Source organism: Zootoca vivipara, chromosome 5, assembly GCF_965207765.1.
Source record: "Zootoca vivipara chromosome 5, rZooViv2.hap1.1, whole genome shotgun sequence".
NCBI lineage: Eukaryota > Metazoa > Chordata > Lepidosauria > Squamata > Lacertidae > Zootoca > Zootoca vivipara.
The window spans coordinates 59197215-59209500 of record NC_142588.1 but is presented as its reverse complement, the minus strand read 5'-3'; the positions used below and the strand labels follow the sequence as shown (position 1 = coordinate 59209500).

The window sequence follows — 12286 nt, the reverse complement described above, 5'->3', positions numbered from 1 at the left end:
CAGGCCACACACCTGAATTTATCCACTACTGTATATTCTACGATACAGGACATACATTGGGAAGCCATCGCCAAATCTCTAGCACACCGCAAAATAGCTGCATATGCAGTATTCATAAAGGACTCTTACCCGAAGTGTGTGTAACACTTGAAGGCTGTCCAACATAACTATAGCCAAAACTGGGCTGAGCAATTTCCAGAATGGCACTGCACAACTGCTATCTGCAAAAGTGTTAAATATAACCAGCCTCCAAGAATAACTGGTCAAAGCACTAAATAACAGCATTATGAGTTGAGAGGGGGATTGCAGTATTTGGTGGGGGGGAAGAGAAAAGGTTCCTTCAAACTTGAACTAGGCACAGACCAGTTGTCCTACAACCACCTCACAATAGTCTCTTGCCCACTGCAATTTCCTTCTACTCTTCCCATTCCACAACATCAGGCATAGGTAAACTCCGGCCCTCCAGATGTTTTGGGACTACAACTCCCATCATCCCTGACCGCTGGTCTTGTTAGCTAGGGATGATGGGAATTGTAGTTCCAAAATATCTGGAGGGCCAGAGTTTGCCTATGCCTGCACAACATTAAAACCCAGTTTTTCTTTCTGTACTGATTAACAAGCAGATAATGAATATAGCAAAGAAGTGGGATATTAGATTTCTTTTGGTTTTGTTTTCTGTGTGTGCTCTGTAGTCAGACCACAACTTACTAACATTCAGCTTGCAATGCTAGTGAACACTTCCTTTTCCTCCTCACCAGAATGCAACATGTGCTTCCACCTACTAAAGACATGCAGATACTGTAGGAAGAAAGTTAGTAGAGCTGTTTTCTCTTACCCATTAAATTATATTAAGTTATGGTCATGCTTATGTTTGAAAGAAAATACATGAATTCTACCCATTCACCTATTAACATTATTCCTTTAACCTTAGCACTACTACCTCAAAACTTTTCCAGATGAAGTACAGTATCAGATGAATAAATTCAAATGAAGATTTGCTAGATAAATATTTATTTCCATTTTTAGTTCTTCAAATATTTCAGATTCCAACACATTTCCATTTAAATATATGAATACAAATAAATAAGTCTCATACAAATAATAATCCCTTTAAAGAAAGATGACTCCCCATTTAGTGCTTTTGCTATGGATTTGTTACAAATCAAAAGGAAATTTCTATCTTCCAAAATCGCTACAAATCCCTTTTTTTGGGGGGGGGGGAAGCATGTGTGTTTTCCACCTTCCAATCCAAAATATCCTTATCTGGTGGTCAGGAATATACCACAGGTTCATCCACCCACCCACCCAGCCACATTTGCACACCCCTTCCCTACTCCATCTTGGAAGTGTTTCTCACCGTAGGAAGGATGTGCTGGCAAACTATGCTGAGGCTAACCTAAAAATGGAGCTGGGAACTGACATATGAGCTCATAGCATATTTCCTGATTGGAGTCAGTGCCTTGAAATTATAGTATGTAATGTACAGCCGTTGGGAAGATGGCAATTTTCCATCTTCACGTCACTGAGGTTGCTCATTGTTTATCCGATATCGAATTGTTAGGCCGCTTTTCTTGAACAGTCTTTCACTACTCTGGTACCCTGAAGCTGATTCTGCAGAATCCCTTTCTTAATCCATGTTTCAGCCCTTTGGAGGGAAATTCAGAACTAAGTACTCGGGTTTGGAACGACACATCTGCATACCTCCTATCTCTGAACGGAGATCAGGCAAGAGGATACTTTGAGATGGTCTCACAGCAATCGCTGGTGGAGTATCTCCCATGCCATCCTTTTGCGGTAGTAAGGCATGTGACGCTGCAAAAAGAAAAACACCTTGGAACACTGAACGCAGTCATACAAGCAAACTTCCCCTTTGTGCAGGAGTCACTGCTCAAAGTCTACTACTCCATTCATGTTTATTCTCTCTCCATCACCACCCCAGATTATTTCTTTGCAATAGCTTGGTTTATCAGCTCATGTCATGAACAGAATATATGGAAGCATATCCAAACAAAGGAATCAGATATGCAAAGTCCCAGGTGTGCAGTTGTGCAAGATGGGACACCACTAATAAGCAGCCATTTCTCCACGGAAATATGGGTCACAGAGAAGGTCTATGATGGCCCTAGCCATGAAGAAATCCCTGCCTACCTCAAGGTAGGCAAAGCAGGAGGAAAGCAACTTTAGGCTTTCCTAAAGTGTTTCAGGCCACTCACCTGTGTAAATGCAATGGGTTTATCCCTGGAGATGAAGTCTGCATATTTACAAACAAACATTCCACAGTCACTGCCATTCAACTGCTGTGGAATTTCCTAAGATTGAGGGAAGGGAGGAAACAGAAAAATACAGAAAAATATATAAATATATATATTGCTTCCTTTCTGCTCCCCACCCCCCACCCCGCAACTGCAGAATACTGAACATTAAAGAGGCTCTGTTAGTGTCATCGATACGTGGAACCGAACCCCCATGTACGATGCGATTGTACTGTACTATATTTCCCATGTCTCTCCTACATTAGACATGTTTGCTCTACGGAAAACAAGACTACAGGAGAAAGTTCCGAAAGTAGATAGACCATATCAGCACCACAGTCTTACCAAGTGAGCTATACATTGTGTGAAATCCACTCTACTTGAAATTTTTAAACTTTCCCCAAATTAACCTAATTCAAGATAGTAAGCATTTCACGTTAGAATCCCTTCAGCATAAAATTTCATTATTTTTATCTAAGTCTTCGCTGCTTTGAGTACCCATTTAAAAAGCATTATGGAAACCCTTCAACAAGTTCAGCATTCAACACTTATGGGTGAGCACCCAACATTTGTTCATAGCTTAATAAATGATGGTTTAAGGGAGGATCAGTACACCCAAAGCAACACTTTAAAGAACATGTGCTGAGATGCATATTAGAGCTGTAAAACCACACACGTACATGTGGTTCCACACTGTAAAGTGTCCATGATGAAGCTTCTATGACCATGTTTCTCTTGGCTTTGCTTTCTTCCTGCAGAAAATGCCTGTTCAATAAAAGCATGAGATAGATCAGTCAAGATTCTCCTGAAATAGAATTTATCAATCTACGGAGTTAGCAAAATTTTGCATCACAAACCTTTTCAATATCTGGCAGAACGAGAAGATTATATATATATATATATATATATATATATATATATATATATATATGCATACTTTCACTTGATTATTTAAATTGAAAGCTTATTAAAGAAAGTTGTGAAGTAAACTAAGTATTGAATACAGTTTTACAATAACTTTGTGTCTATTTCTAAAAATTACAGTCATATCTAAGGGGTTAAGTACGGTAAACATCTCCATATATCTATGAGCAATTTAAGAGTTGGTGCAGTATTAAGACAGTTTGTCAGACAGTTGCTTGTGTTTGATTATTTATTTAGCAATGCATGATGTCTCTGAAACTTTAATTAGAAGGAGTTTTACGCAAAAATGAGCAAACATGGGAAGAAGGAAAATATATACTTGTAAATTAGTATTAGAAAAATCGACTTACAGCAATCTCTTACATATCACATGGCCATCTTGTCCCATTGAATCAAAATATTTGATGGTCTCTATCCTCATGTCTATAACCTATCATCAAAATAATAGTATTAATGGAACACTCACATTTGCTACTTTCAGATCTTCTCGCCCTCTAAAAATGAAATAATGAGAAAAGCCAACAATGTGCTCACCACCAATGCCCAATGTACTCTGTTATGAATGGGCACTAAGATGATATCATGCTGAAACAAGTCCACTTGCTTGGTCCATCTTCTGACCGCATTATAGCCCTCAGAAGTTAGCTTGGGGTAGAAGAAAGTATTAAACGCATAGAGTACTGGAAAGCCCAGTTGTTTATTTCTCTCCATCAGAAGGTTCATATAGAAGTTAATAACCTATAAATTCAAGAAACAATGAAAGGAAGAAAAGAGCAATGATTAGATGTTTATCTACTAAAGGGGAGGGAGCTGTCATGACATCATGTAGCTAAACTGCTGGGCTGTAGAATTTGCAGTGTGTCTCCAGAACTGCCAAGACCTTCACTTCATGTGAAATCTGCACATTTTACCTGGGTTGCTGGTCTGATCAGGATATTTGGAAAGCAAGTCTAAGTACTTCCACTCCTGCCATGTCCCCCACCTGTGGCCCCCCGTGACATGAGCCTCCTCCTGGCAAATCATGCAAGTCTGCAAAAACCCCACAGCACCCTCTTAGATGAGCTGGAGGCTATTTCCAAAGCTTGATTTGCTTCTCTTGTGTGTCAAGATTATATCAATGGTACAGACAGAACTGATGTGGACCAGTGTATCTAGAAATTTTTCGATGTTGCACGACAAATAGAATCCTTTTTCTTACAAAAAGTGTTGCAGCCATCTGTCCGGAAACCAGAGCAATTAATTAGGGAGGTTGTTTCAGAACTGAGAAGTGAACTGCAGAGGAAATAAGCACTAATTCAGAAGCACTAGCGTAAACTGTGACACTGGCAGCAGGTTCCGGAGGACATCAATATACAATACACACAAAACCCTGCTGAAATGCCTCAAAGATCTTCAGCATGCCTAGAAGCCCTGCTTCAGCTAATTTCCCTGCACTCATTAGCAACATGGAATGTCATTCAAACACCAGATTGACCTCTTTGTTATACCAAACAGTATAGAACAGATGCCCCTGCCCAATCATGTCAAAAGTCCCTACCAAGCCAGGATGGAACATTTAAAAGAGCTTTCATGTCCACCCTCACAGCAAGTGACCTTGCCACAAGTAATGAAGTTTTGACTAGAATGGAATACTTGTATTTTACCACATCATTGAGCCACTGCTGGTCTCTTAGAGTCTGGATGTCTCCACGTGTAATGTTCAGCTTGAAGGCACTAGTCAGGATTTCGTCGTCTTCGCCACAGTTCAGCACATTCCCTATCTCTCTCTCCATATCCTGAAAGGGCAAGTGTTATGCATGAGTAGAGAGCAGCCGGCAAAATTAAACTTTCCATGTTCGAAGGGCAGGAGTGGGGACAAGTCATGATATCTCTAGTTTGCTCAAATTCCTCAGATTATAAAATGATGCTAAAGCTCTTGCTTGCAACATGTCACATACTGAATATGGCAGCTTGGCTTGCAACTGAATCTGAAAAGCTAATAAAAAAAACCAAGTTATTGCTCATGGGCATAGTACCAAGGACAGAAGAGACTGGTGGCATTTGTTCAGGTCAAATAGTCCATCAGATAGGAACTTATCCCAATCAACCCTGCCACAAGAATGGTACCTCTGTAAGGTAAGGAAGGCTCTCTGTAGCCTTGTCCAAGCTCAGATATTTCTCTTCTTCTGTCTCAACTAGAGAATGCCTTCCGTATGATGATCCTTCCTGACCCAGGCTTAACCTAAGTGACACATCCTCTGATAGATCATTTGTCAAGCAATGCTTTAAACTCTGTTAAAAGAAAATGTACCATTGTGAAATATGTCTGTGATAGGCCTGCTCATGGAAAAGGAAAGGTCAATATATCCCAGTGCCATCTTTAAGATTCCACTAAAGCTGTATCTTCCATCTACCATTCTGGTAGCAAAATAGGGACTCCCACAGACATGATCTCTGCATACTCGAGGTATGTGAAATAAAAATACAAGTACAGTGGTGCCTCGCTAGACGAATTTAATTCGTTCCACGGGTCTTTTCTTATAACAAAAAATTCGTCTAGCGAATCCCATAGGAATGCATTGAATTTTTTTTTGATTTTTTTTTTTGCCCATAGGAACGCATTAATTGAATTTCAATGCATTCCTATGGGAAACCGTGATTCACTAGACAAATTTTTCGTAAAACGAATTTGTCTAGCGAGGCAACCTCCGCTAGAAAAAACCTTTCGTTAAGCGGAAATTTCGTTAAGCAGGGCATTCGTTAAGTGAGGCACCACTGTATGGGAAGGAGTGACCTAGCTGAACCCCTAAACTTTATTGTGTCCCAAAGTAGGGATTCCCCTTACAGTACAGTGGTACCTTAGTAGTTGAATGGTTTGGCTCCTGAACAAATCGACTCCCAAACGCCACAAACCTGGAGGTGTTCTGGTTTGCAAATGTTTTTCAGAAGCCAAACATCTGACACGGCTTCCGCTTGAGTGCAGGAAGCTCCTGCAGCCAATCAGAAGCCGCACCTTGGTTTTCGAACCGTTTCGAGAATTGAACGGATTAAATTCAAGAACCAAGGTACCGCTGTATATGCATTACTTAAGTTCCAAATCTACAAGACCAGGCTTAGCACATTAGTTATCTAGTAATACAGCCAAGTTATAGTTGCAAGATCCTTTCCCCAAAAATACAATTTGAAACACCAAATGTGTGTTTGCTGAGCTGTGCTTATGAAAAAGGTCCCTGTTTTGATTTCTACAGCCCGGCAGATAGCCATCAGCAATCGTCAGAGACAGGTACAACATTAATATGTGACACCCTGCAGAGTCCACCACTGATGCCTGCCCTGGGTTCCCCTGTTTCTCAACAATACTGACTGGGTATTCTGTAAAGATTCAGAAACTGACATCAGGAATCCATAAGGAGCAATAAAACCAGCAAAGTTGACAAGAGCAGAACAAATTTCAAGAAACAAAATAACCTGAAGTGAAATCTCTGACATGCAAACATCCTTGCTTCCTCTCTCCACACTCTAATATTCCTCCTAGCATCTTACATTGTATATTTGTGATGTATTTTAATCCTTATAGGCTGTTCTAGGAGCCAGGTTATACATAAAATATTAATCATATGGAAAAATGTAATTATGCAATGAAGGACAAAAGCTTCACTAGTACAGAAAAGTGACTCACCCCCTTTTTATGTACTACTAACTTCTTAGGTTCTGGAGTTCTTTCTGCTACTGTCACTGAACTGAAAGAAGCAAAGATTAATTCACGGCAAGAAAGATGAGTTTTGCTAAGGCAGAGGGGAAAACAGTTTTCCCATGAAGAAGAAACCATACTGGCATTTAATTCCTGCAAAAATCAATGCTCATTCATTCCCATGAAAAGCAGTTGCAGCAATGCTTGTGTGGATCGAGAAAGAATGAAGGAACAGCAAACTGCAAAAGTGTATGGGGCAACATCTATAATACCTAGATGAGTGGCTCATCTCTCCAGAAATGAAAGTTGCACAGTACAGAACTAGATAAACATTGCCAGGTGATAAGTTTTTAGTATAAGAAAGAAGTTTGACTAGACAGTTACAATCCCATTAATATGGAAGCTGGTGAAGATACTTTGTTTGGAAGGGCTCCAGAACTGAAGGCTAGAGAATAAAAAATGTACCTAGTAAATTTTCATTATATACAAACAGCAAGGAACTATCTATCATTTCATCTAGTTTCTCTCTACAAAATTAAGATGCAGAAGCTTTAGCAACCTGGGAAGACACAGAGGTTAGAGGGCCACCTAACATGGCTCCTTAGTTGAGATTACTGTATTGCAGGGGGCTGGACCCTCAGCATCCTCTCCAATTCTAAAATTCAATGATTCTAAGATGTGTCACTGCCTACATCCAGTGTGGTTTTGCCCCCAAGCAGTACCCCTCTTACTCCTGTTATAAGAATTTTTTTTGCCTATATCACTCCTTACGTCCTAAAACATGTATCTATAGGAGAGAGAGAAATAACAAATAAAATAGAGCCATTGCTAACAACAGCTCATATACTGTTTTTATGGCTTCTAGGTTAGCCCTAAATCCACCTAAGTATCAGTGCTCTAACACTTCCCCTTGGAGAAGTTACTGATACAACTAAGTACTACTCATGAGAAAAGTGTAAAAGCAAAACCTGATGCACACAATGACTAAAGATTGTTGTGCTCTTGCATCAATGTTCAACCAATCAACTCCAAACCCAAAACCAGCAATTTTTTTGCAACAACGTTTTCACATACCTGTTTGCTGCTCTTTGAGAGGACAGGTGGCCAAAGTTTCTCACACCTTTAAGGGGAAAAAAAGTGTGCAATGAACACAGTATTTTAGTCAACTGTAATTTTAGCATGGCACTGAGTGACATATTTAGAAAAGAAATTTTAAAATGCTGGCTGCCATACTCATTTCACATGTAAATAATTTCTCCTCTTAATAAAGTGCCAAGGAAACAGCTTCTTATTTCAAGTATATCATCAAGAATTAAAAAACCAATAAGCTATTTCTGCCACCTTACGATAAGACCCAATCTTAATGTATATCTAATTTACAGTTGTTTTTAAAAATAAAATAAGTTGGGGGGGGGGGGTGAATAACAAAATATGCATGATTGGCTAGTTATACCAAGGTGGATTTTAAAAAGGAGAGAACAAAGTACCTGTACTTATGAATGTATTTTAACATCACCTTTAGCGTTAAGGATTCTTCTTCCTCCTCTTATAACCATCTAAAGCAGGAGTGGGACCTTTTTTTGGCTTTTTATCAGAACTGGCCTTGAAAGCCAAACCTGACCAGTAATCACTGCTGCCCATCTGTCAATCACATGACATCATTATGACACCTAGTGATTGACAGGCACAGGTACAGCCAAAATCTCTTGCGGGGGTTCCCATATTAGAGGTTACCGCCCACACATTTCTGCTGCGCTTTCTGCTAGTGGTGGCACCGCAGTAAAACCTCATCTTACTGTTTATAGCAGAGTTTTCCCCCGGAGGCGGACAACAAGAACAGTAGTCATAGTCAAAGTCCTCAGTCAAGAGCTTCTTTATTTCTTGACTGGTCTCACAAGCATTTCTATTACAAATATATCAACTATTTGCATTCTTTCTGTATCTCACCTGCACAGTATAAACTCAGCGTGTGTGCTTTCTTCATGCTAAACTTGCAGCCTGCAACTTCCTCCCTTTATTTGCACCTCCAGCTGACACCAATCAAGCCAAGAGTGCCACTCCCACACACTAAAGGAAATTCTAGAAACCTTTTTTTTTAACTTAAAGGAACTTTTATCTGTTTCTTGAATAATGTTTTCCTAACATCCCAAGCACCTGCTGCTTTTGAGAACTTCTTTCTGGCCATTGCCATAGTAGCAGCAAGCACTTGGGAAGGAAGCTGGCTTCCTTCTCTCTCTTCTGACACCAATGAGGTGGGGGAAAGCTCTTGTTTTCTCTATTGATGGAGAGATAGAAAGCTTTGTCTGTCCCTACCCTCATCCCACCAGCGACCTAAGCGAAAGAAGCCAGCACCTTCTGCTGTTGTGTGAAGCCTTTGGGATTACGGCAGAATGAGGCATAAAAGGGAAGTGGAGGGAGAAGTCTCCTTCCTTCCCTTTTAAGCCTGTTCTTGCTGCAGTCTCAATGGAAGGGGGAGGGATACTAGCAAAAGCTGTGGGGAATCTCACACCTTCCCCTTTCAATCTCTTAAAGGTAAAGGGGCCCCTGACCATCAGGTCCAGTCGTGTCCAACTTTGGGGTTGCGGCGCTCATCTCGCTCTATAGGCCGAGGGAGCCGGCGTTTGTCCGCAGACAGCTTCCGGGTCATGCGGCCAGCATGACAAAGCTGCTTCTGGCGAACCAGAGCAGTGCATGGAAAGGCCGTTTACCTTCCCACCGGAGTGGTCCCTATTTATCTACTTGCACTTTGATGTGCTTTCAAACTGCTAGGTGGGCAGGAGCTAGGACCGAGCAACGGGAGCTCACCCCATTGCAGGGATTCGAACCGCCGACCTTCTGATCAGCAAGCCCTAGGCTCAGTGATTTAACCCACAGCGCCACCTGGCTTATCTTATCCCTAGCTTAATCTTTGCTCATCAGCAGGAACCCTGTCCGCCTGCACATCAGGAGATATAACCAGCTGAGGGGAAATGGCTTGGCAGGCCAGGTTTGACCTGTGCGACTGAGGTTCTCCACCCCTGCAGTGTGTATAAGCTGCCACACCACCTGTGTGCTTCTTCAAATTAACAATTAAGTTCTACCATTTTCAAAATATTAGCCAGAAATTCAGTGTAACTTTCAGAGACATTGCATCACTTAAATATGTCCTCTTACGGGAAAAGTAGCTTTAGAAGGAGTTCCTATAACATTATGAATGCAGATAATTATCAGAGAAAGCTGTGGTTTTTTAAGCATATGAACGGGAAGAATGGCATAATTTAACTGAAGTATTAATCACTTCAAATGATTAAGGTGGCAAATTAGGTTAATTTAATATACTGGAATACATCAACAAAAGCCTTTCAAGTTAGTGTACAACACAAGGAGGAAATATAGCAGTAAGAAAAACTGGTAGGACTGAAAGTGTATGAACTAGAGGTTAGTGTTTGATTTAAATATATACTTAATTATGTACAGTGGTACCTCTACTTACGAATAACTCTACTTACGAATGTTTCTACTTACGAATAGAGCTCCATCCACCATTTTGGATGCGGTTTAGATAGGATTTTTTCTACTCACGAATTTTTAGATAGGGTTGCTTCGACTTACGAATTTTTTCTCCCAATGCATTCCTATGGGATTCGACTTACAATTTTGCATTCAGAACGCATTAAATTCGTAAGTAGAGGTACCACTGTACGTGTATAGTGCTTGTATAGTACCTACCATTCCTTGGTGTGCCAAATGAAGAGTCATCGATTTCTACACAGCGATGAGTTTTTAGCGGCTGATGGACTTCACGCTGGACACTTGGTTTAGCATATTCACAAGAACAGAGATAAATTATATTTTCAGCTAAGGAAAAGAATCCTCAAATTTCAACATGACATTGAACAGATACTGAATACTGAGCACACATACATCTTGATACTGAAAACAAGGTATCATTCAGAGTTAGGTAAACCCAAAAGGATCTGAAAGGAGGATAACATACTAGCTAGGTTATTTGAGATTTTTTGTGTGAAGAAAATGCTAATGCCTCTACTGGGAAGATGGCTGAAGAAGTGGCTTCCTGCTACACCTGAGAGTGACCAGATTCCCAACTGCAGCTTCCTCTCAGTGTGTAGCTCTGCACAACCACAACTATTCACTGATGCTAACACCTAATAGTTCATTGATATTAAAGACACTATTGTTGCCCAAGTACATTAATTAAAGAGATATTTCAAATCCAGAATGCCAAAAAGCTGAAATTAACTTTATCTGTTTTGTCTTGCTCACCAAGAAACATATGAGCTTACTCAAAAGAAAATGCTTCATTATTTCATTCTATGACTTTATTAAAATGTTTTTATTAGGGACTTACTCCAAGCACTTTGTTGTTGTGGGAGAGGAGTGGTTTTTATAGCATTTTTCTTTTTCCTGTTCCAGCAGCTGTTTGTATTTTTCTCGCTCCTCTCTTTGTACTCCCTGGGAGGAAGAGACAAATAATGAAGTTATTTATCGTTAAAAGGGTGATGACATTCATACCTGCATTATTCTAAACATACTCCCTATATGTTACAATGATACTATTTTATTATTATTATTTATTAAATTTGCATACCGCAACTCATCTGAAGATCACAGGGTGGTTTGCAAGATAAAAATACAAAATATATTAAATATATTGTTGTTGTCTGTGGTTTTAATGGCTCTTTTAAATATTATTTAATTACATTTTAATGGTTCATCTCTTCTATGTTTTAAAGCTTTTTCTATTTTATCATTTCCTGGACTGGGAAAAATGTGAGATATAAATCAATATAATAATAGTAATAAGAATACTCCAGCGGTGTGCCTCAATATGCAAGTTCTCAGGCCAGCCACCTATAATCACTCTGAAAGACAGATTCGAAGCAATAGCAATCCACATAAATGGAACTCGGGTACATAAAGCCCAGGACAGGAATCTTATCTTATTTCGGAGTAAATTCCCTTGGGGAAAAATATTAAAGCTCTATTTCTGAGCAAACATGCATAGACCAAGCTACTGATCCGTCCAATTGATCAACTGGACCAAGACCAATTGATCCGTCCCAGTTCATATAGGATGGTTATATAAGAACATGGGGCCATAGCTCAGTGACAGAGCATCTGCTTGGCATACAGAACGTCTCAGGTTCAATGCCAAACATCTACAGGAAAGACTATGAAAGGCTCCCTTTCTGGAGAGCTGCTGCCAGTCAGTGTATAGAAAATACTGAGCTAAATGAACTAATATTCTGATAAGGCAGTGTCCTATGTAACAGGAAATTAGATCACAGATGGCAGATTACCAGACCTGCCACCCAAATTATCATCTCTCCACTCCACTGGTTCAAACTGAGGCTTCTTGTTGTTTCAGAGAGAATATTAGAGAATTCAGTAGCTGATATGCAACTGAAATCAAGTTGAAGAACATTAGTTATTTTTGAAG

The 12286-nt window shown here is 40.0% G+C and overlaps 1 protein-coding gene across 4 annotated transcripts in view; it reads right to left on the bottom strand.

Annotated features, from left to right (window-relative positions):
• Positions 1 to 994: 994 nt before the first annotated feature.
• SENP2 (SUMO specific peptidase 2) overlaps positions 995 to 12286 on the bottom strand; it is a 19711-nt gene continuing 8419 nt past the window's right edge. For 2 of the 4 annotated variants that reach the window (XM_088669740.1, XM_088669739.1), the window contains exons 7-17: positions 11195 to 11294; positions 10555 to 10637; positions 7921 to 7966; positions 6835 to 6895; positions 5283 to 5447; positions 4820 to 4951; positions 3711 to 3914; positions 3527 to 3606; positions 2933 to 3017; positions 2214 to 2309; positions 995 to 1812 (exon numbers count right to left, since the gene is read on the bottom strand). In XM_088669740.1, coding sequence (XP_088525866.1) covers positions 1750 to 1812; positions 2214 to 2309; positions 2933 to 3017; positions 3527 to 3606; positions 3711 to 3914; positions 4820 to 4951; positions 5283 to 5447; positions 6835 to 6895; positions 7921 to 7966; positions 10555 to 10637; positions 11195 to 11294 — 1115 coding nt within the window. In that variant the 3' untranslated portion in view covers positions 995 to 1749. The remainder of the gene's footprint in view (positions 1813 to 2213; positions 2310 to 2932; positions 3018 to 3526; positions 3607 to 3710; positions 3915 to 4819; positions 4952 to 5282; positions 5448 to 6834; positions 6896 to 7920; positions 7967 to 10554; positions 10638 to 11194; positions 11295 to 12286) is intronic. The other 2 variants (XM_088669742.1, XM_088669741.1) reach the window with 2 other exon arrangements.